The sequence below is a fragment of the Phaseolus vulgaris genome, chromosome 10 (assembly GCF_000499845.2).
Source record: "Phaseolus vulgaris cultivar G19833 chromosome 10, P. vulgaris v2.0, whole genome shotgun sequence".
NCBI classification, from domain to species: Eukaryota; Viridiplantae; Streptophyta; class Magnoliopsida; order Fabales; family Fabaceae; genus Phaseolus; species Phaseolus vulgaris.
In genome coordinates this window covers 17,847,855-17,872,020 of record NC_023750.2, presented here as the reverse complement: position 1 = coordinate 17,872,020, position 24,166 = coordinate 17,847,855, and the positions used below count along the sequence as shown (strand labels likewise).

Genomic DNA, 24,166 nt, shown 5'->3' with positions numbered 1-24,166 from the left:
GGCCTTGTCTAGTCTTCGCTTCAGCCCCCTGAGCAACACTCGGTTTGCTGACTCCACCTGCCCATTGGTTTGCGGGTGCTCCACTGATGCGAAGATCTGTTGTATCTTTAACTCTTCACACATCTTCCTCAGCTGATGACTTGTGAACTGGGTGCCATTGTCGGAAACCAGCCTCTTGGGTATTCCGAAGCGGCAGACAATGTTCTTCCAGACGAAGTGTTCAACTTTCTGTGCGGTGATGTGTGCGACTGGCTCTGCCTCCACCCACTTGGTGAAATACTCGATGGCCACGATGAGGAACTTCATCTGCCTTGTCGCCAGGGGAAAGGGTCCTAAGATGTCAATCCCCCATGTATGGAATGGCCACGGGCTATGGATGGACCTCAACTCCTCAGGGGGTGCCTTGTGCCAGTCTGCATGCAGTTGACACTGTTTGCATCGCTGAGCAAACCTTATGCAATCTTCCTTCAGCTTTGGCCAGTAGTACCCCGCGCGGAGTACTCTACTTGCCAAAGCGCGACCACCTACGTGGCTTCCCCACACCCCCTCGTGCAGCTCGGACATGAGTCTGGTGCATTGCTCGCCGTGTACACAGATCTGCACAGGGTGAGAAAATCCAAATCTAAATAGGCTTCCATCTATAAGAGTAAACTTACTTGAACCCCTCTTTATTCTTTTTGCCTCTGCCAGATCGAGCGGGAGTACACCATCTTCTAAGTATAGCTGGTATGGCGTCATCCAGGTGTCGGGTTCCTTCTCCGCATGGACCTCCATCAACTCATCGGTCTTTGAGGGTCGCGATCTCACCCTCGGTGCTCTTAGCGTTTCTTGGGTCAACGACCGATGACCGATCGTTGGACGCTCCATTGACTTGTATACATGAAGCACCTGGTTGTCTGATACGAACGCGCGCGGCACCTTCAGGGTCTCCTGAATGACAGTCCTCTGCTTCCCCCCCTTGCCTGAGCTGGCCAGCTTGGCAAGCAGGTCTGCTCGGGCATTTTGCTCTCTTGGCACGTGCACTAACTCAAACTCGGTGAAGGACGCCTTCAGGAGCTGCACATACTCCAGGTAGGCTGCCATCCGGGGATCCTTTGCTTGGAACTCCCCCGTAACCTACCCGGTGACCAGTAACGAATCGCTCTTGGCCAGCAGATTTCTTGCTCCCATTTCTCTTGCTAGCAACATTCCTGCGATCAGGGCCTCATACTCCGCCTGATTGTTGCTAGCTTTGAAGGCAAAGCGGAGGGACTGCTCGATCAGTACCCCATTTGGTCCTTCCAGGATGACTCCCGCGCCGCTTCCCTGCTGATTAGAGGAGCCATCCACCGATAACACCCATCGGAAATCTAGCCCTTCTGCAGGTGTCGCGATTGATGATAGCTCGACTACGAAGTCCGCGAACACCTGCCCCTTGATCGGTCCTCGGGGCTCGTACTGAATATCAAATTCTGACAATTCTACTGCCCATTTGACCATCCTGCCTGCTACATCAGGTTTCTTCAATACGTTCTGGATAGGCAGATCAGTCATCACCACCACTGTGAAGCTGTGGAAATAATGCCTGAGTCTTCTGGCTGAAAACACCACCGCCAGAGCAGCCTTCTCGAGGGCTTGGTACCTTGTTTCAGGGCCTTGCAGCACTTTACTCACGAAGTAAACAGGCCTATGGGCCTGGTCCTGCTCTTGCACCAGGACTGAGCTGACTGCTCTCTCCGTAACAGCAAAATATAGACGAAGAGGGATGCCTACATGGGGCTTTCGCAAGACTGGTGGGCTTGCCAGGTACCCCTTTAACTTGATGAAAGCCTCCTCGCACTCCTGTGTCCAGAGAAATCTGCTGTTGCGTTTGAGACACTGGAAGTATGGGTGACCTTTCTCCCCTCCAACGGACATAAATCGGGACAGAGATGCCAAGCGACCGGTGAGCTGCTGCACCTCCTTCACCGTCGTTGGGCTCCTCATTGCCACGATCGCCGCACACTTCTCCGGGTTAGCTTCGATTCCCCGCTCTGTCAAGAGGAAACCCAAGAACTTCCCAGCCTCCACACCGAAAATGCATTTCTCAGGGTTGAGCTTCAGCCTGTACTTGGCAATGGTGGTGAATAGCTCTTCCAGATCAGCCGCATGATGCTTCTTCTCTTGGGACGTAACCACCATGTCATCTACATAGGTGTGCACGTTCCTTCCCAGCACGGGCGAGAGCACCCTATCCATGAGCCGCTGGTAGGTAGCCCCCGCATTCTTTAACCCGAATGGCATGACCTTGTAGCAATAGCAAGACCGTTCCGTCATAAACGCAGTCTTGCATTCATCCATTGGGTGCATCCTGATCTGGTTATACCCCGAGAAAGCGTCCAAGAAGCTGAGTAGCTTTCCCCCCGATGCGCTATCGACTAGAGCGTCTATACTGGGTAAGGGGTAAGAATCCTTGGGACACGCCTTGTTGAGGTCAGTGAAGTCCACGCACATTCTCCACTTGCCGCTTGCCTTCTGAACCAGTACCACATTCGCTAGCCACTCGGGGTACTGGATTTCTCTGATATGCCCTGCGGCAAGGAGCTTCTGCGCTTCGTCGTGGATCACCTTCCTCTTCTCCTCGTTGAACTTCCTTCGCCTCTGACGCACAGGTCAAACCATGGGGTCCATCGACAGACGATGACAGAGGAAATCGGGGTCGATTCCTGGCATGTCGGATGCTGACCATGCAAAGGCATTCATGTGCTTCTCAATCACACCCATGATCAGCATTCGCTCTTCTTCAGCGAGGGATCCCCCTATCTTGAACTTTCTTCCCCCGACGTCCACTTCGACCCATCCCTCAGCTGGGTGGGGCCTTCTCTCGCTAGAGATGACCGCCCTCGCGATCCCTGACTCGCGAGGAGTGATCGCGCCTTCCTCTTCTTCTTCGACTTGGGCTACCTGGGAGCTCCCCATCGCAGCATCCTCCATCCTCTGAGAGCCCTGTGTCTCCCTGACCACCAATCGCTCTTCGCGCACGCCTGGTGGTGGTTTTGTGCTGACGTGGCACACACTTCTCTTTTGCTTCAAGCTGTTCTCATAACAGCGTCTTCCCTCAGCCTGATCTGACCTGATGGTTATCACGGTTCCCTCCATCGACGGCAGCTTCAACTTCATGTGCCTCGTTGATGGTATTGCGCCCAACCTATTGAGTGTTGGCCTACCCAACAAAACGTTGTACGCAGAAGGGGCATTCACCACCAGGTACTTTATCTTTTCAGTGCGGGCTGTCGTTCCGTCAGTGAACGTTGTCCTCAGCTCGATGTATCCCCGCACCTCTACCTGATCCCCTGCAAAATCGTAGAGACAACCAGTATACGGTCTTAGCTGGTCAGGGGATAACTGTAACTTGTTGAATGTTGGCCAGAACATGACGTCTGCCGAACTTCCTTGATCTACGAGTACTCGGTGCACTCGCCTTCCCGCAGTGATGAGAGAAATGACCACAGGGTCGTTGTCGTGTGGGACAACGTCCCGTAGATCAGCTTTCCTGAAGATGATGTCCACTTCGGGGTAATGACTCTCATTTACCGCATCTACCGCCATTACTGATCGAGCGTATCTCCTTCTCTGTGAAGCTGTGCATCCCCCACCCGAGAAGCCTCCCGCGATCGTCTGCACTTCCCCATGCACAGGGACTTCATGCTGCTGTTCTCCAGTCTGGGATCCTGACGCGCGATCACCCTGCGGCTCACGCAGGTAATCTGCTAGGAAACCAGACTTCACCAACTCTGCCAATTGGTGTCCCAGGGCCAAACAAGAATGAAGCGTATGGCCAAAAGCCTGATGAAACTCACACCACTCATTCTTCTTTCTACCAAGTACCTTATCTGTCTTCTCTGGTACTCGTAGTCTTGCTGCTACAGCAGGAAGGGCGATGAGATCCGCCAATCCTACCATGAAGTTGTACCTCGGGGGTGCATTATTCTCCCTTGCACGCCCCCTGTTCTGGTCTTTGCCTGGTGCATAGGGACGAGGTTTTTCCCGCACCTTCTTCCCCTCCTTGGCCTCTTGCACCCTTGCTTGCTGTGGCTTTCCTTGCCCTCCACGCGGTCTTGGTGGTGCAGCACTTCCTCTCTTCTCAGAAACCTCTGTTTCTGCCACTATGTGTGCCACCGCACGTCGTTGGATCTCTGCAAAGGTGATGGGATGGCTCCTGATGAGAGATTCGCTGAAGGGGCCAGGCAGCACTCCCTTCTTAAACGCGTGGACCAACATATCTTCATCTTTGCTGGGCAATCTCACCACTTGTGCCCCAAAACGGTTGAGGTAGTCCTTCAGCGACTCCCCCTGGTATTGGCGCACATCGAACAGATCGTAGGACACCACTGCAGGTGCCTTGTTGACGATGTATTGCTCAGTGAAGAGCTTCGAGAACTGGGAGAAAGACGTGATATGCCCTTCTGGTAAACTCACGAACCACTCCATGGCGATTCCGCTCAATGTGCTCATGAACATTTTGCAGTACACAGCGTCTGAGCCCCCTGACAACATCATCTGGGTGTGGAATGCCGTCAGATGCGCCTCCGGGTCTTCTACCCCCTTGAACGACGCTTTTACCCCCACCAGGTTGGGAGGCACCATGGTTCCCATGATTTTAGGGGAGAATGGCATGGGGAACGCTCTTGGAGGTGAGGGCTGCCTAGACACCCTTTCGTCAACCATGTGTTCCCTCTGCTCCTGCAGCGTCTTTCTCAACTCCTCGTTGACGCGATTCAGCTCGTCGTTCCTGTTTTGCGACGCAGCTAACTCCGTCTGCATCCTCTCTTGCTCAACCTTTGACGCTGCGGCGTTATCCTGTAGCGTGCGCACCATTTCCAGGACCTGCGCCATTGTCACAGCTCCTTCGTCAGCGGATGGCGCAGGCGATGGTTGTTTGTTTCTAGGCATCTTTCTCTATCAAGGAAACTGATAAAAACTCTGGTAAGTCTTTAAAACCGTGGTATATGTAGGACAACGATTCACTCGTGCCCCACGGTGGGCGCCAAATGATCCTGCCGGCAACTCGAACGTGGAGGAATCGCTTCGTAGCACTCTCTGCCCTGTCTACGCGACTGCGTCTTCTGCAGAATCGCCCTCAGAACCTTCTCTTGCTTCTCCAAACGTGACCTGCAAAACACACAGACGGCGCCTCTAGCGGCCGTTTGCACTCCGACGATCAAGTTAGTCCACAGAACCACCAAAGACTAGAAAACTAGTAGCGTGTGTGTGTAAGAACTCTTGCACTCTGTTTTCGTCCCCCTCACTCTCACCCTGATTCTCTCTTTTATCTCTTTTTCCCTGCTTCTGGGCATAGCAGAATTCTGTTATGCTTTTCTGGCATGTGTCAGAACCCTGCTATGCTTTTCAGAGAAAGCGTACCTTCAGAATCAGCAGTGGGGAGCGTGAGAGTCTGTGCATGTCTGCGCGTCTCTGCGCTTGGCTGCGCCTGTCTGTACCTTTAGTGGTACGGAGTGCTCTTTTGTCTGGACCGCACCCCTCTCAGATGATGACACGTGGAGGCCTGCAACTCACATCTAACCACACACGTGTCACTTACTGGAAGGGCTCTAGCGCTTCTCTTTGTGTGCCTAAGTTACACCCTTGCGGAGTAACTTAGGATGTTTCTCTTATCTGGGCAGATCGCATACTCTTGGGAGAACGTCGGGTGTGGCTGGTCTAGGCACACTCACCAAACGTTGCTCTCTGCGTATACAGCTTACCCTTCACGATGCCATGCACGTAATGGGTTGAGGGAATCACCAACCACTGACTGGTTTACTAGTTCCCTCAGGCCACTCTCGTGCATGATTCCCTGAGGTGTGCTCATGCGAGATCCATGCGTAACGCTCTCACTGGGAACCTCATTCCCAGTTTAACTGCGTGTAACACGAGACCCCGATGACAATACCCCGATGACTGATCAGTGTTTATCTGTTTCTCGCGTTCTGCCTTCAGGCGTTAGTCTGAGAACTGGTCTGTTGGTGGCCACTTGGCTACTGACCACCGATCACCATTCTGGATGCTCCGTCCCCCGACCTCTCTGCCGCCTGATCTGTTGGTGGTCACTTGGTTACTGACCACCGATCACCTTTCTTGGCGATCGTCCCCCTGACCTCTCTGCCACCTGGTCCACGTGTCACCCTGCGAGTGGTCCACGTGGTTCTCTGATGCTGACGTCATCGACTACCGATGACCGATCGGATCAGTTGAAAAACAAGGAAAATAAATTTAACTATTCCTTTGCAGATTGGATTCTGAACCCACTGTCTTGCATCCGCAGTATTAAATAATAGGTGGAGGCATATAGCAGATATTGCTGGCCCGCTGGTGGCGCTGTTGGAGGGGAGGAGTTTATGGATTAGTAATGAAGCCTACTCTAGCTGGAGTGTGGAGTGTGAAGGCTAAGGTTTCCCCCATCTTGATTTTTTAATATAATATAATGGCAAATGATGTTGTAGTTAATCTAAAACTGAGGGAGAACTGCATCTGGTGCAACTTTGATCTGCTGTGCTGCTTAAGCTGGTTGAAGGTATGAGGTATGGGCAGAGCAGCTGAGTGGCCACAGGTGCTGTTCAGGAAGGGGCCATGGTCACAACAGGTCTCTGTCGGCCGTGGTAAAGTTTGGAGTGTATGGTGTTATGGTTTTGACTGCAGCCGTTGCTGGGAAGGAACAACAAGGTGAATGGCTTAGATGAGCTTGTGTGTAGGAGAGTGAGAGGGATACCATAAACCAACAGTGGTTGTGAAATTAAGATATTTTAGAATTCGTTTGGCAACCTTAAAGTGAGATTCTTTTTGGATTTGATTGAAATCTAGCACATAGGCAAACTGCAAACATGATGTCTGGCTTTCTAGCAGTGAGATAGAGCAAGGAACCTATCAATCCTCTGAAATTGGTTTGATCTACTGCTATTCTAGCCAAGTTTGCATCCATTTAACAACTTTTGGACATTGGTGTGGATGCCTCTTTGCAGTTTTCCATCTCAAACTTCTTGAGAATCTTCTTGCAGTACTTGGTTTGGCTTAGGAAGATGCCATCCTTTGATTGCTTGACCTCCAACCCTAAGAAGAAGGACAACTCTCCCATCATAGAAAATTTCAAACTTCCCCTATATAGCTGCCACAAATTCCTTACATGGGCAATCATTAGTAGCACCAAATATTATATCATCAACAAAAATTTGAACCAAGATGATGGCAGATTTTGACTTTTTAATAAAAAAAGTCTTATCAATTTTGCCTCTCTCATAGCCATGAGACAAGAGAAAATTGTTAAACCTCTCATACCACTGTCTGGGGGCTTGTTTGAGTCTATACACATGATTAGGATATTGATGATCTTCAAAACCAGGTAGTTGTGAGACATTAACTTTTTTCATTGATGATTCCATTGAGAAATGCGCTCTTCACATCCATCTATAACAATTTGAACCCACTCATGCAAGCAAATGCATCACTCCTGGATTTCAATAACAATGTCCATGTGAACCTAGAGAAATCATCAACAATAACAAGTGCATAGTAGTTTCCACCAAGACTCATGGTTCTTAAAGGACCAAACAAATCCATGTGCAGCAGTTCAAGGGGTTTGGAAGGAGAAACTACATTTTTCAGTTTGAAAGAATGTTTGATTTGTTTCCCCTTTTGACATGCTTCACATATGTGGTCTTTCTCAAACTTGAGTTTGGGTAAACCTACCACAAGATCTTTAGAGATCGACTTATTTAGATGATGCATGTGAGTATGAGCTATTCTTCTATGCCATAACCATGATTCCTCATGTTTGGTTAGAAGGCAGCCAATAGATGCAAAATGTGAAATATCAAGAAGATAAACATTGTTGATCCTTTTACCAATCAACAATACTTCTTGTGATTTGGGTATTCGTATCTCACACATGTTGGGCTTGAAGTGATGGAAGAGGCCCAAACACCAACTCAAATGCAAGCCCACCAAAGTGTAGAATTGGGCCAACCACTAGAGCCATGGCTAAGAAGCTTCAAGAAGATTGGGATGCTGCCATTGATGACAGAGAAACCTTCTTATACATGTTCAAGATGCCATAAACTCTAGTGTAGAGTATAATTTATTTTTGTCAAAAGTAGAATAGGAATTTTACTTGTATTTTTGCTTAATTGTAATTAGGTTGAATTTAGGCATCTAAAAACAACCTAGGTTAGATTAGGGTTTCTAGAAACACCTAATCTAACCATGGCCGATCATTTAGACCTAATTGAAGCACATGGAGCACACCTAGTCACACTTCCCATGTGAGCTACAATTAGGCAACAAGATTCAAACCTTTAGCTTTCGAATTTCCCTCCATTTGTTTTGGCCAAATCCGACCCTCCTTTGCTATAAAAGGAGGAGTCTACCTCATGTATTTTCAAGATTAATCTAATAGTGAATTGCTGCCAATTTTGTGCCAATCTCACTACTTGTCTTCTCCTACCTCTCTAGGATAGACAATTGATCTTCAAACTTTCATTCTACCAAAATGAGATAACCTCACCACTCACATTTCATACCTAACCTGCACCTCCAAGGCAACCACATCTCCTAGGAGAGCCTTGACCGTGAGCATCCATTGAGCTTCCGCAAATTCCACCAACAATTCTCCAAAAGACTGAGGCACTCTTTCATCATGAAGGTTACTTGATAACATTTGTCACATAGCTGGCTTATGCTGAGGAGTCTATGTTTGAGTCTTTCCACAAATAGCACATCATGAATAAAAAAGGTGTTCTTGTCACCAGTGGTCCCTCTTCCAAGAATTTTTCCTTTGTTGTTGTCTTCATAAGTCACATGACCTTCTTGCTCGAGGAGACAATTGAAAAACCTGGTTTTATCCCCTATCATGTGCTTAGAACAACCACTGTTTAGGTACCACATATGCTGATTTTCCATTAAAGAACTCTGCAAGAGATAAAATCAAGAAGCAAGATTTGATCCTCTTACAAATTTGGGTCCATGTGCATTAATTGAAGCCTTAGGATCCTTAGAATTCTTAGGAACCTACTTCAAAACACCCTTGGGAACTAAAAATTTCCTAACTTTGCAAAATCTAACAGAGTGGTCCTTCTTCATACAATAAAAGTATGAAACAACCGGTTGTTTTGACAATTCAATTGATTATTTTTCAAAAAAGCTTGAAAATGGCTTTGAAATTGATCTCTGCTTGCTGTGTGGATTAAAACCCAATCCAGCTTTGCCAAAAACACATTTTTGAAATGCAAGAACAGTCTCAAAGTTTGATTGGCCTTTTGAAAATTTATCCACAGTTTTACAAGATAGTGGACTTTCTTTTCAAGTGATTCACAATTTTTACAAAAGTTAGAGTCACATTTTCAATAAGTGTTTTTGTAAATCATTTCCAGATTTTCAAAATCATTTTTCAAATTGTTCAGCTTTTCTTCCAAAGTCTTGACTCTGTTTTCAAGCCAATTATTCATGCCTTTTAAGTGGTTGTTCAAAATGGCCAGCCTATTAGTTTCTCCATGAGTTTCTTTAAAAGCATCAAGAAGCTGACTGTAATTTTCAAAATTAATTGAGGAAATGGATTACACTACTTGTTTCAGATTCTCCATTAGCCATCAAGCACAAATTTGCCTCTTCATCTTCACTTGATGAGGAGCTTGAGGATGGATCATCATTGTATGCTCTTCTTGATTTTCCTTTCTTCTCATGCTTCTTATAGCCCCTTTTCTCTTTGCTCATATTGCTTGGAAATTCAGCCTTAATATGCTATGGCTTACCACATCCAAAACAGGTATAATTTTTAGAGTTAAAATCATTGAATTTCTTAATGTTATACCTATTTGAGGATTGGTTCTTGTTGTTGTTCTTCTTCAAGAACTTGTTGAATTTTTTGGTGAGCAAGGTAAGAGTTTCTCCATCTGTCCTCACTTGATTCTTGATCATCTTCATGACTAACAACTTTCAAAGTAGTGTTCCTCACATGCTTCTCCTCTTGCTCTGCTCTCTAAGCTTGCCAAACAAGGAGGTTGTTGTCAAGGTAGTCAAATCCTTGGATTCAGAGATGGTTGTGACTTTGGGCTGCCAAGATCTGTCCAAGAACTAGAGGATCTTAATGTTGAGTTCCTCCTTTTCATAGATTTTTCCTAGGCTGATGAGACGGTTGACAATGTGAGTGAACCTCTTCTGTACATAAAAAATGGTCTCCCTTTTCTACATTCTAAACATCTCATACTCCTGGATTATAGCATGCTTTCTTGCTCTCTTTACATCATTGGTTCCTTCATGAGTAACTTCAAGAATGTCCCACATTTCTTTTGCTGAAGCACATTCTGAGACCCTGAAAAACTCATTAGAATTTAGAGCAAATGTAATGATGTTTTTAGAAATACAATGAAATTGAGCTTTCTTGCTTTCAGACTTAGTCCCTTGGGACCAAGGTTTTTCAATGAAAACATTATCTTTTTGAACTTTAGGAACAAAAGGGTCATTTTCAATGGTATCCCAGATTCCTCTATCAATTGATTCCACAAAGATCTTCACTCTAACCTTCCAAAACCGATAATTCATACCACAAAACAGAGGTGGCCTGTTAATTGAAGCACCCTTCCCAAAGGGTAGTTTTTCAGCCATGAAAAAGATTTTAGGATTGAAAACTTGAATGACTTTTAAGAACATAGCTCTTGATGCCAATTGTTAATTATAGGCCTTAAACAAGAGAGAGCTGAATTGTTTATGAAAGATGTTCACAAATATTTAAGTTAGATTGAAAGCCAATGAGGAATTAATGAATTAGAAATCAGTTCAGCCAATTTCAAAACTATTTTTTAATGTAATTGCAAAAAATCAACCGGATGTTTTTGAGAAACAATCGGTTGTTTATACAAGTAGTATTAAAAACAAAGCAAAAACAATTTTAAAAGAGAGAAATGATAGAGGGATTAACACAGAGAGTTTATACTGGTTCACTCTTTACTAAGAGTTGTTGAATCAAGTGTGATCAAAAGCTTTGAAGAATCCAAATCCTAGTGTTTGATGGAAGGCTGAAGTTGCTTCAAGTTGTTGTTGTGTTTTAGAGTAGGATTTGGGTAGTTTATCTGTATAATCCACTATTTGTTGAATCTAAAGCTAAAGTGTTTTAAAATCTTTTAAGTATAAAGTGTTTTTCAAACTAAGTGAAAAACAACCTGATCTTTTGTCGAGAGAACCAATTGTTTTACTCTTAGGTGTTTTTGAAAAGGTTGAAAACTATTTTGGTTGGTTGACTTGCTGTCAAACCAAAACAATCGATTGTTTCGTGCAATCAATCGATTGTTTGTTTCAAAATTCTAACAGAATCTGTTTTGTTAGTTGAGTGTGCTTTAAATGATTTTCAAACTTAATGCGCTCCTGTTTTAAATGCTTTGACCAATATTTGAAAGTTATAAATAGTTTGTTAATGTTTTATAACAAACAAGAAAAGAGAAAAACATATTTGAGTTTTTCAGAGATTGCTTTCAAGATTTGATATTTCACTATTCAGCTTTGGTTTTCTGAAGAGAGAGTGGAATATGATTATATCTGTATTGATTTTAGTTCATTCTGTAACAAGTGTAATTCATTCTGAATACTTTGTAAATTTTGGTGTTGTAAAGCCAAGAAGGGTTGTGTGCTCTTGAGGTTGTCAAGATCAACATTATTGGTGTGCGCTGAAGCCAAAGGAAGTGTGTTTCTTGAGGGGATCAATGTCACTTCTTTGGTGGTTTTGTGTGTAATCTGTAATTGATTGCTTTGTGGATCTCCCAGCGGATTTTGGGGACTGGATGTAGCTCTTGGTTAAAGATTGAACCAGTATAAACTGTTTGTGTATCTCTTTCTTCCCTTAAACTCATTTAAATTCAGTTGTTGTTGTTTTGGTGGTATAAACAACCGATTGTTTCGAAGAAACAACCGATATTTTCGAAGAAACAACCGATTGTTTTTCTGGTGCTTTGCTGTTTTGTGCTTTGTTTCTTGGTTAACAGAATTCCTAATATGATTTCTTGCAAAGAATTTCATTCTAGCTTAAAAAGTTTTCGAAAACCCCCCTTAAAACATTCACCCCCTTCTCGTTTAAGGCCATACATTCTAACAATTGGTATAAGAGTTTGGTACTTGAAAATACTCAAGTTTGATCCTAAAATCTTTTTTCAATGGCTGAAAAACTACCTTTTGGAGAGGGTGCTTTAATTAACAGACCACCTCTATTCTGTGGTTTGAATTATCAATTATGGAATGTTAGAATGAAAATATTTGTTAAATCTCTTGAGAAAGGAATTTGGGATGCAATTGAAAATGACCCTTTTATTCCAAAATTTGAAAAAGATGGATCTTCCATTGAAAAACCTTGGTCTCAATGGACTGATTCTGAAAACAAGAAGGTCAAATTTGATTGTATTGCTAAGAACATCATAACATATGCCTTGAATTCAGATGAATTTTTCAGGATTTCTCAATGCTCATCGGCCAAGGAGATGTGGGACACTTTGGTAGTGACTCATGAAGGAACCAATAATGTGAAGAGAGCCAGAAAGCATACTTCAATTCAGAAATATGAAATGTTTAGAATGCTTAAAGGTAAGTCAATCGCTGAAGTACAAAAGAGGTTCACCCACATCATCAACCACCTTATGAGCCTTGGGAAAACCTTTGATACAGAAGAACTAAACATCAAGATCCTCAAGTGTCTTGATAGATCATGCCAACCTAAGGTGACATCAATTTCCGAATCAAAAGATTTGACATCCTTGACAACGGCTTCATTGTTTGGTAAGCTTAGAGAACATGAGTTAGAAATGAATAGACTCAATGTTCAAGAAAGTGAAGACAAACATGTGAGAAGCATTGCCTTGAAAGCTGCCAAGCACAAAAGCAAACAAGAGTCAATTGATGAAAGTGAAGAAGAAAACCTTAGTTTGTTGTCCAAGAAGTTTAGTAGATTTTTGAAGAGAAATCGCAACAAAGAAGCCAACAAAGAAAGGTATGGCAACAAGAGAACTAGTGATTTCAATTCTAACAATTATACTTGCTTTGGTTGTGGTGAACAAGGGCACATAAAAGCTGATTGCCCAAACAAAGAAAGCAATGAAAAGAAATCAAGCCATAATGAGAAAAAGGGGAAAATCAAGAAGAGCATATATTGCTTGGGATGAGAATGAAGTCTCCTCATCAAGTGAAGATGAAAAAGCAAACATATGCTTGATTGTAGAAGGAGATGATGAGTCATGTAGCTCAAGCAATGTAAGTTCATGTGCTTCCCTAAGTGCTGAAAATTATAGTAAATTGCTTCAAGCTTTTCAAGAAACTCATGAAGAAGCTAACCGATTGGTTCTCTCAAACAACCGTTTGAAAGGGCTTAACATTTGGCTTGAAAAGAGGGTTAAGACACTTGAAGAAGAGCTGGAAAAACCAAAAATTGAGTTTGAAAAACTTAAAAAACATTGCAAAAACTCTTCTCATGTGTGTGACTCTCTTGTTTGTGAAAATTGTGAAAATCTTGAAAATAAAGTACATTATCTTGTTAGAACTGTGGATAAGCTTTCAAAGGGAAAATCCAACTTTGAGAATGTCTTGGCATCTCAAAATTGTGTTTTTGGAAGAGCTGGATTAGGTTTTAATCCACAGAATAAGCAAGATAATTTTTCAAAGAATTTTTCAAAACTGTCAGTAAAACAACCGATTGTTAAGTCGAAACAACCGGTTGTTACATGATTTTATTGCATGAAAAGAGGCCATTCTGTCAGATTCTGCGAAATAAGGAAATATTCTGTTCCCAGAGGTTTTATGAAATGGATTCCCAAAGGTTGTGAGGTTTCAAATGATAAAAATAAATCAAATGGACCCACAAGTTCTTTTGGTTAAGAAAAACACAAGTTTTTTTTTGTACTGCTCTAACCTGTTGCCATAGATGTTGTATATTGCTTAAACTTTGTTTTGCAGGAACTGCTTCAGATTCAAACAAGTCCAACACAAGCAACCAAAGATTTGTCTTCATCAAATAGGGGGAATTTGTAGAATCAAGTGTGATCAAAGCTTTGAAGAATCCAAACCCTAGTGTTTGATGGAAGGTTGGAGTTGCTGTTGTGTTTTAGAGTAGGATCTGTGGTAGTTTATCTTTGTAATCCACTCTTTGTTGAATCTAAAGGTTAGGTGTTTTCAAATCTTTTAAGTTTAAAGTGTTTTCCAAACTAAGTGAAAAACAACCTGTTGTTTTTTCGAAACAACCGATTGTTTTATACTTAGGTGTTTTTGAAAAAGTTTGAAAACTGTTTTGGTTGGTTGACTTGCTATCAAACCAAAACAACCGATTGATTCGCTCTTTCAATCGATTGTTTGTTTGAAAATCCTAACAGAAACAGTTTTGTTGGTTAAGTGAGCTTTGTTGAACCAATTGTGTTCAAGGTTTGAAGAATCCAAACCCTTTGAAGGTTGATGAAAGGTTGGATGTGCTTGTTGTTGCTGAGCTGTCTTTAGATAGGATCTGGGGTAGAATTTATATGTATATCCACTCTTGATTGAATCCAAAGCATAAGCATTCTCAAACCTTTTAATTGAAAAGTGTTTTTCAAACTAAGTGAAAAACAACCTATTGTTTTGTCGAAACAATCGATTGTTTTATACCTAGGTGTTTTTAGAAAGGTTGAAAACTGTTTTTGATGGTTGACTTGTTGTCAAACCAAAACAACCGATTGATTCGTAGAAACAACCGATTGTTTGTTTTGGGACCATAACAGAAAACTGTTTTGTGCTTTGACTGAGCATTAAATGATTTTCTAACTGTTTACGCTCTAGTTTTTAATGCTTTGACCAATCTTTAATTGCAATTAATAGTTTGTTAAGATTATGCAACAACCAACTTTGATTTAATACAGAAAAACAGATTTGAGTTTTTCACAGATTGAGATTTTGAAAAGTTGAGAATTGCTTAGAGATTGCATTGATCAAAGAGTGTGAGACAGGATTTTCATCTTGTTTAGATTTCAGATTTGTTCTGTAACAAGTGTAATCCTTTGTTCTTTGAAAGAAACTCTGTGTGTATAGCTGAGAAGTGCTGTGTGTTCTTGAGGGGATCAAGATCAGCATTCTTAGTGGTGTTGTGTTGGACCAAAGGAAGTGTGTGTCTTGAGGGGTTCAAGGTCACTTCTTTGGTTGTGTTGTAAGTGATCTAGGGTTGATTGCTTAGTGGATTCCCCAGTGGTTTCTGGGAAGACTGGATGTAGCTCTTAGTTAAGAGTGAACCAGTATAAACCTCTGTGTGCATTTTCTCTATCCTTTAACTCTTTAATTTCAGTTTTATATTTGTGAACTCGTATAAACAATCGATTGTTTATGCGAAACAACCGATTATTTTTCTGGTCCTGTGCTTATTTGCTTTGTGTTTTGGAAAACTGAATTCTGATTCAAGTATTTCTCGAAGTAATTTCATTCTTGGCTTAAAAGTCTGCGAAAACCCTCTTTAAACCATTCACCCCCTCTAGTTTAAAGCCATACATTCTAACAATTGGCATCAAGAGTTTGGTACTTGAAAGTTAATCAAGTTTGATCCGAAAATCTTTTTCTATGGCTGGAAAACTATCTTTTGAGGAAGGTGCTTCAATCTACAAACCACCTTTATTTTGTGGATTGAATTACAAGTATTGGGAGGCCAGAATATTTCTACTTTTGAGGTTGTATGTGGGCTAACTCCTCTTTCCCATTTTGAGTTGTCACCCTTTCCTAAAGGATTTGTGCCTACGGAAAAGTAACAACAATTGAAAATTTTAAAATGCATAAGAGGATTAGGGAACACATACAACGACCAAAAGAGAAATATTGTGAAAAGTTGTCAAAAACAAAAGAAAAACAAAAATGGCAACATAGTAAAATTGACTTTCAAACTAACATCTATGCTTTATTTGATGATTCGCATAGGTGGACGTTTGATCCGGGAGGGCAAGCCTAGTTGAAGAAGCAAGAGGCTGCTATTTGAGATCAAATTTGTAGATCTAAGGATAGATCTTCTCAAGAAGGAGGAGATGATGGACACCATCCAGCCACCTTTATCCCCCTAACATTAAAGACGAAGAAGCATTGGATTTGAGGACAAATCCTTTTCAAGAGGGAGGGGATAATGGAAGAGGCCCCAACACCAATCCTTTGAGAGGCCACTAAAATGCTACATTGAGGAAACAACTACAGTCATGGTCAAAGAGGGGTCAAGAGGACACATTTTTACATGTCATAGACTCTAGTGTGTGATAGTTCTTCTTACTTTTCTAGTCAAAGTAGCATAGTTTAAGTCATTTTGTAAATATGATGAAACATGCAAAGTGGTACTTAAAAGGCTAAACCTAAGTTTAATTAGAAATATCCATTTCTAAGTAAACTTAGGGCCGGCCCAATTAGCTAGACCTAAGGGGCGTAACTTCTAGACCAACCACACAAGGAAGGATTCTAGAACCTACCTCCTTTTCTCTTAGCAAATCCGGCTAGGTGCACCATGTGCTCACATTTCCCATGTGCTCCCATGTGCTCACTTTTGCATGTAATTTGGATAGCATTTTCCTTTCATTTACATGTACATTTACGGTCCTCCTAGGCTATTTAAGGAGGAGCCTACCTCATGTAAACACAAGATTATTTTGAGTATTGATATGCTGCCAAATTTGTGCCATACATACTCCCTAACCTAAATCTCTCTAGATTTAGGGCCTTAATCTTCAACCCTTTCACCAACCAAAGGGAGCTGGTCGAACCTCTCGTATTTCCCTACCTATCATGCACCTCCAAGGCTACCACACCTCCTAGGAGAGCCTTCATCCACCTACAACCCATTAAGCTTCCCCAAACCACCCAAAAAACATAAAAGAGAAGAGCTCAATGCCATCACCAAGACTGAAACAGAGGATCGCGAACGCCCGCACAAACGCCCAACTGTTAAGATGAAGCTAGGCGGGGGCTACATTCAATCAAGTCAATAAGGTACGCTCGAAGGGGTGAAAGGCAACCGAATCCACGGCCTTCGGAAAAGGGTCGAGTAAACGAAACAGAAGGCGCCCTCGGGGTCGGAGGCTTTGTCAGCACACACTGGTTCCCCCACGCGGCAAGCCACCATCCGCACGAATTTATCATGGTCTTTACCGAAAACGCGTGATGGGTGGCATGATTGTCTCTTCCTATAAGTGGATATGCTTTTTGGGGTCGAGAAAGTAGATGTCTCCCTCAAAAGGTCCGTTGGAGCCCAGCGGTACAGAGACTCGTAAAAGGAGGCAGAGTCAGAAGGGGAAACCGATTCAGGAACTCGTCTCGTTCGCTTGGTCATCTTAACGAGCAAGCTAAAGGGAAAAAGAAAGGAGAGACCTTAGAAAGGAAGTTGCGTGATTCACCGATACCGGAGGAAGCTCGTAAAAATGAAAACTTGGAAAATATGAGCAATAGAAATAAATGTGCAAATAAATGTGCAAGGGTTAAAGTGTTTGAACAGTACACGGAGAAGTTCGAACGCCAATAAGTTCCAGACGTTGATTAGCGGGGAATGATGGGATGTCACTTCAGAGTACTGTTCACGCCCGTTACCCATCTCCATGTAGATCGCGCAGCGCAATCACATAGTCTCTTCGCTGAAATAAGTTACAACTCGAGACTGGGGGGCTTGTGTCCCAACCAGTCCTCGGTCATTGACTCAGAGACTGACTGAGGACATCGCGCACTAATGTATGGTAATGAAAGGGGGTCACTTAAGGTGGGCCCCAAACACACTTACCAAGGGGTTGGTTAGTCTTTGGGTTTGCTACCCTAAGCCTGATGTCAAAGATCGATATCGGACCTCATTTGTAGGGGGAGAAGATCGGACATTGGCGATCAGGATGAAGTAAAAGCCCTGTAATGTGGGCCCCTAGAAATTCGTTAAGATAACAGATGTATGGGAAGCCTAAGGCACGAGGGATCCATGCATGTGGGATGTATGACGCATGAAGGAGCAGCATAGTGGGTAATCCTAGGAGGCGTAAGACCCCAGTAGAATTAGGGTTTCCAGAAGAAGTTGTATGCATGGCACGTGGATACTTAGGGCACCCGCAAACAGATGGCGCTAAAAATAAGGTGCACCAAGTTGAGACCTAGGCGGCCACTCTGATGATACGTTCAATTCCAGTTAAAGGAAGTTCATGCGCCAGATACGCTAAGATTACACAATAGCGACACAGGGACACTTCTGAAGGAACCCTAAACAGTGGTAACAGAACAGAGGTAAAACCTAGTTTCAACCTATATAAAGGGTGCTAAGAACCCTAGTAAGGTACGCAACTTTTGAGACTAAAGTTATTTCATACACTTGATGTTCTTTGCCCTAAATACTGACTTGAGCGTTGGAGTGCAAACGGCCGCTAGGGCGTCCCTTTGTCTTTGCAGGTGAGAGGTTTCTTGACGGAGAAGGTACGATTCTCAAGCAAGGATAGAAGGGCCAAAGTAGCCGTAGAAGATTACCGGCGGGGCAAGTCAACCGGACAAAACAACCGCATTTGTATACCCTAAACCCTGTCACCTCATTCAGAAGCATATACAAATGCGGCTACCTGAAATAGCCATAGTTATAAATAGTATTTACAAGTGTGGCTATATAGCCGCACTTGTAAACCCTAAATGATGGAGGAGGGCCAAGCACACCTTCCCAAGGAAGCCAAGGCACAAGCCAAGGAGAGCGTCTAGACCAAGACCAAGACCAAGGTGAGCGTCTAGGACGTGAAAGTAAGCGTCTAGGACGTGAAGGTGAGCGTCTAGACCGTGAAGGAGGGAGGCTATCCATGGAGCTAGACCGTCTAGGACCCCTTACAAGATCAATGGCCAAACATATTCAAACACAAGCAAATGAGGCCACGGATGGAAGAGAGAAGGCTTTGTATATGTTTGCATAAAGGCCCATTGGGGGTACTTAGTAGATAGGATAGTGTAGGAAGCATTTTTTGATGGAAACCTTCTAGAATCTAGGGTAGTATGGCCGGTCATGGCACCTTAGATTTAGATTTAATTTTTGGTTTTATTTTCTTTAGAAAGGTGGCTTAACATTTACGTCCACCTAGCCTATAAATAGGGAGGGTATTTCATTGTATTTGACAAGTTTAATTGAGTAAGGTTATGCTGCCATTTTTGTGCACAAGCTTTACTTCTCCTAGAAATCTAGGCTCTAAACTTCAATCCTTTCACCTTCTCCCTTGAGCTGGCCGAACCACTCAAACACCATACTCATCATGCACCTACAAGGCCAACACAACTCCTAGGAGGGTCTTGATCATCTCACCCATTGCTTCCGCACCTTATTTTCTACTTTGATTCAAGAAGAACACATGAAAATGCCATCATTTGGTATCAGAGCTTTTGGTTCTTCAAGATGAGTAGCTTGTCTTTTTAATTTCAGTTCTTCTTTATTTCATCTTTGTCATTTCAATTCCTTACTTGTCTTGCTGTTTTTTATATTTTTAATTTGTTCTTGGTGTGCTTTGTGGAAGATCCAACCCAAGCACTCTTGTTCATTTGATCTTGAACAAGTTCTTGTGCAATTTGTGATAGGATTCCATACACCTTTGTGTTGCTATTTTTGTTTTAGGCTTTGAGTCTTTATTGCTTTCATTATTTTGCTTCATATTATGCTTTGAGTCTTTAATTTTCTGAATCTATACATGTTTTGTCAAGTCATGTTCATCCATATTGTCATCAATTCTTAGTAGTCCTATTTTTTGGCTTGATTGTTTCTTGCTTTGGGTCTCTTTATATTGCTTTAATCTGCTGTTATTTTGATCCTTTGGTGCTTTTTATTTTTAGTTTGAGTTCATAATTGTGTCTTAGTTCATACACAATTTCCATTCTCACATTTCCATTGTGTTAATTTTGGTTATCTTGCTGTTTTCTTCCAGTTTTCCAGATTTCCCCTGTAACACCTCTCTGTTCTGGGCTGTTTTGTTTAACAAAATTTTTCTACCCATAGGAAAATTCTGAATTTCTGGAAAATGCAAGTTTAAGGTGTTATAGAAAAGACAAAAAAAGAATGAGGTCAAAAGGAGCAACAGAAAAAAAATGATAAATCTCACAAAATCAGAGTGCGAATCTTGAGCGTTACAGCTGGCCTAACTGCACACCAAATTTGCAAAAATTATTAAAAAAAAATGGTGCATGCGTTTTAGGTGATTCCAAAGCCAAAATTTAGCTAAGATCCTGAATTTTCTTGTATCCAAATTTCAGAAACAAATTTTACAATTACAGCTCAGCATAAATCGGGGAACAAAACTGTTTTCTGGCCCACAACATTTTCCAGTGGTGCTGTTTTTTTATTTGGTCATCTAATCTAGTGCTTTTCTTTAGGAATTCCTTTTGTGTGCCAACTTTTATTGAGTACCTTTAATTGTTTGCTTTAATTCCTTGAATCTCTTTCTAAGTTGTCATATTATAAATCCTTTTGGTGGTACTGTTTTCTTTCAATTAAATTTGTTTCTTGCTTTTGTTTCTTGACCTCTCTTTTGTGGGTGCTGGAAATTAATTCTCTCTTGGTGCTTATGTGCATGGAAATTGACTTGGTTTAAGGTTAAGCCTTTGTGAATAGGTGCTGGAAATTGGAGAATTAAAGCCAACTTTCTAAGGAGGAGTCAAGCTAAGGCCGAAACAAGCTTCTTGAAACAAACACTACAAACACCTAGAAGATCAACAATCAAGACAACAAAGAAAGTGCACTAACCAAAAAGAGGAACAACAAAGGGGGTTTTCTTATCTCCTTTACAACTTGGTTTATTGTTAATTACCTCTTTTAAATTACGTTTTAGACGGTGAGTGTGTCTTCAAGGGCTCAAAGTGTCCAAGAAGCCTCACCTAGGGCCGAATAGCATAGTCATTTTTGCTTAGTAATTTGTTGCTTGTTTGAACTTGTATTTCTTTTGTTTTGGTAGAAACGTTTTGCATGTTTAGTATTGTTTAAATTTGTGCTATACCGACTAGTTTGCTGCATATCTAGCTTACATAGTTTTCTTGCTTTTTGATTTCTCAACTTCTTGTGTTCTAAGTGTTCTACTAAGAGAAAATTTTGTGTGAAGTCATTGGAGGAAAAGTTTTTGGCAAGGAAAAGGCTTGGTACTTAAGTAGTCCATTGTGACTCACCTCCCTTACCTGGAAAACTCCCTTCTCTAACTTTCCTAAACTTTCTCCAAGTAAAACACCTATATACACAAAGTTTTAGCCATGTCTTCTTCTTCTCACTCTCCAAAGTCTATAGAAAGTGAAGTAAAGTCTTTGAAAACTCTTTTAAAAGAAGTATCCCAAGCGGTACAATTGATCTCTTTTAGACAATTGGAGAATGAGAACAAAATCAATGAGTTGGCTAAAGCTCAAGAAGAGAAGTCACAAAAATCACAAAAATCAAAAAAAACTCATGCATCCCATTCGCAAAGTATTGAATCTCTAGGGGAGGGAAGCCGTAGAATCAATGATTATTACCAACCACCCCCTAGAAGAACTAGGCAAAGGGAACAAGAGGTGCCAAGGGAAACAAGAGTAGACCTACCTCATTTTCATGGTAAGGAAAATGTAGAAGTATATCTAGATTGGGAGATGAAGGTAGAGCAACTTTTTGCTTGCCATAGGGTAAGTGAGGAACGAAAAGTACCCTTAGCCACCCTTAGTTTCCAAGGGAATGCCATGTATTGGTGGACCTCTCTTGAAAGAGATAGACGTCTTCATAGGGAACCTTCCATTACATATTGGAATGACCTTAGGGGAGCCCTAAGACGTCGACATATACCCTCTTACTACCATAGGGAGTTGATGGACAAGCTCCAAAGACTCCAACAAAGAAATATGAGCGTAGAGGAGTATAGACAAAAGATGGAGCTCTATATGATGAGAGCCTCTATTAGAGAGGAAGAGGAAACCACCATTGCTAGGTTCCTTAGTGGCCTATCACTTGAGATAAGAGATAGAGTAGAGCTCTTACCTTATCAAGACTTGAATGATTTGGTTCAACTTTGCATTAAAGTTGAGCAACAAAACTTGCGCAAAACCTCAAGTCAAAAGGTGAGCCCCTATTCTAGCTTTTATCCCAAGAAAGAGTTTAGAAGGGAGGGTAGTACATCCAAGGAAAAACCAAAAGAGCCTACCAAGCCCTTCACCAAAGAAACCTCAACCCCACCCATCCGAGCTAGAGATGTCAAGTGTTTTAAGTGCTATGGTAGGGGGCATGTGCAAGCACAATGTCCAAACCAAAGGACTTTGTTTTTAAAAGGTGTAGACGAGTACACTAGTGGCGAGGATGAGCCTAGTGAGAAAGAGGAAGGGGGAGAGGATGAGAGGGTAGCTCCATTAGAGGGAGAATTGCTTATGATTAGGAGAACCCTCAACAATCACCCTAGCACATCCATGGAAACACAAAGGGAGAACATCTTTCATACAAGATGCAATGTTTTAGAAAATATATGTTCTCTCATTGTGGATAGTGGATCTAGTTGTAATTGTTGTAGTGCTAGGATGGTTGAAAAGCTTAAGCTACAAGTAGTTCCTCACCCAAAACCTTACAAACTTCAATGGCTTAATGAAAATGGGGAACTACATGTAGACAAGCAAGTGGAAATCAAGTTTTCCATAGGGAACTACAAAGACAAAGTTTTATGTGATGTAGTGCCTATGGAAGCTTGCCATATCTTATTAGGGAGGCCATGGCAATTTGACAAGAAAACCTTGCATGATGGTCTCACTAACGAGATTTCCTTCACCCATAAATATAAGAAGTTTGTACTTAGTCCTTTACCACATTCTCAAGTGGTGAAAGACCAAATACAAATGAAACAAAAGAGGGATGAGGAAAACAAAAAAAAAGAGAGCTAGAAAAAGAGAAAATCCTTAGGGATAGAAAGGCGTGGGAGAAGAGTGTTCCTTCCCACAAGGTTGGTCAACAAGAAAAACCTCATGAAAATGTTTTTGAAAACTTGCTTCTTGTTGAACAACCAAGCCTTATCTTTTGTAAAGGAGCACTTACATGCACTGCCACAAGTAGTGAACTCATGGTTTTACCTCCTCAAGTAGAAAACCTTTTGAGTGAATTTGAAGATCTATTCTCCCAAGAAGGACCCATTGGGCTTCCTCCTCTTAGGGGGATAGAACATCAAATTGACTTTATACCGGGGGCAAGCCTACCAAATAGGCCTGCTTATAGAACCAACCCCGAGGAAACAAAGGAGATAGAATCACAAGTTCAAGACTTGTTGGAGAAGGGTTGGGTTCAAAAGAGCCTAAGCCCTTGTGCTGTACCTGTCTTGTTGGTGCCAAAAAAAGATGGAAAATGGCGTATGTGTTGTGATTGTAGAGCAATCAACAACATCACCATCAAGTATAGGCATCCAATCCCAAGGCTTGATGATATGCTTGATGAATTGCATGGGTCAACTCTATTCTCCAAAATTGACCTTAAAAGTGGATATCACCAAATTCGAATCAAGGAGGGTGATGAGTGGAAAACTGCTTTTAAGACCAAATTTGGACTATACGAGTGGTTGGTGATGCCCTTTGGGCTTACTAATGCTCCAAGCACATTCATGAGACTTATGAATCACACCTTGAGGGATTGTATAGGTAAATATGTAGTAGTTTACTTTGATGATATCTTAGTCTATAGTAAAAGCCTAGAAGACTATCTAAGTCACCTTAGGGAAGTTCTTCTAGTTCTTAGGAAAAATAGTCTTTTTGCCAATAGGGATAAGTGTACCTTTTGTGTAAATAGTGTAGTTTTCTTAGGTTTCATAGTTAACAAAAAGGGGGTGCATGTAGATCCCGAGAAAATCAAAGCCATCCGCGAGTGGCCAACTCCACAAAATGTAAGTGATGTAAGAAGTTTTCATGGGTTAGCTAGCTTCTATAGAAGGTTTGTCCCTAATTTTTCTAGTCTAGCTTCTCCTTTGAATGAACTTGTGAAAAAAGATGTTGCATTTTGTTGGAATGAAAAGCATGAGCAAGCCTTTCAAAGGCTCAAAGCTCAACTCACCAATGCACCCATTCTATCTCTTCCAAATTTTTCCAAAACTTTTGAGATAGAGTGTGATGCATCGGGGGTAGGCATAGGTGCGGTTTTGTTGCAAGGTGGACACCCCATTGCTTATTTTAGTGAAAAACTCCATGGTGCCACCCTCAACTACCCCACCTATGACAAAGAGCTCTATGCTCT

The 24,166-nt window shown here is 42.1% G+C and overlaps 1 protein-coding gene across 1 annotated transcript; it reads right to left on the bottom strand.

Annotated features, from left to right (window-relative positions):
- Positions 1-10,191: 10,191 nt before the first annotated feature.
- LOC137815889 (uncharacterized) lies at positions 10,192-10,611 on the bottom strand. Its single transcript, XM_068618996.1, has one exon. The coding sequence runs from the start codon at positions 10,609-10,611 to the stop codon at positions 10,192-10,194; it is 420 nt and encodes a 139-aa protein (XP_068475097.1).
- Positions 10,612-24,166: the final 13,555 nt, after the last annotated feature.

Bases quoted from the DNA above. Each gene is read 5' to 3' on its own strand.
- LOC137815889 (XM_068618996.1), bottom strand. From the start codon at position 10,611: ATGGCTGAAAAACTACCCTTTGGGAAGGGTGCTTCAATTAACAGGCCA.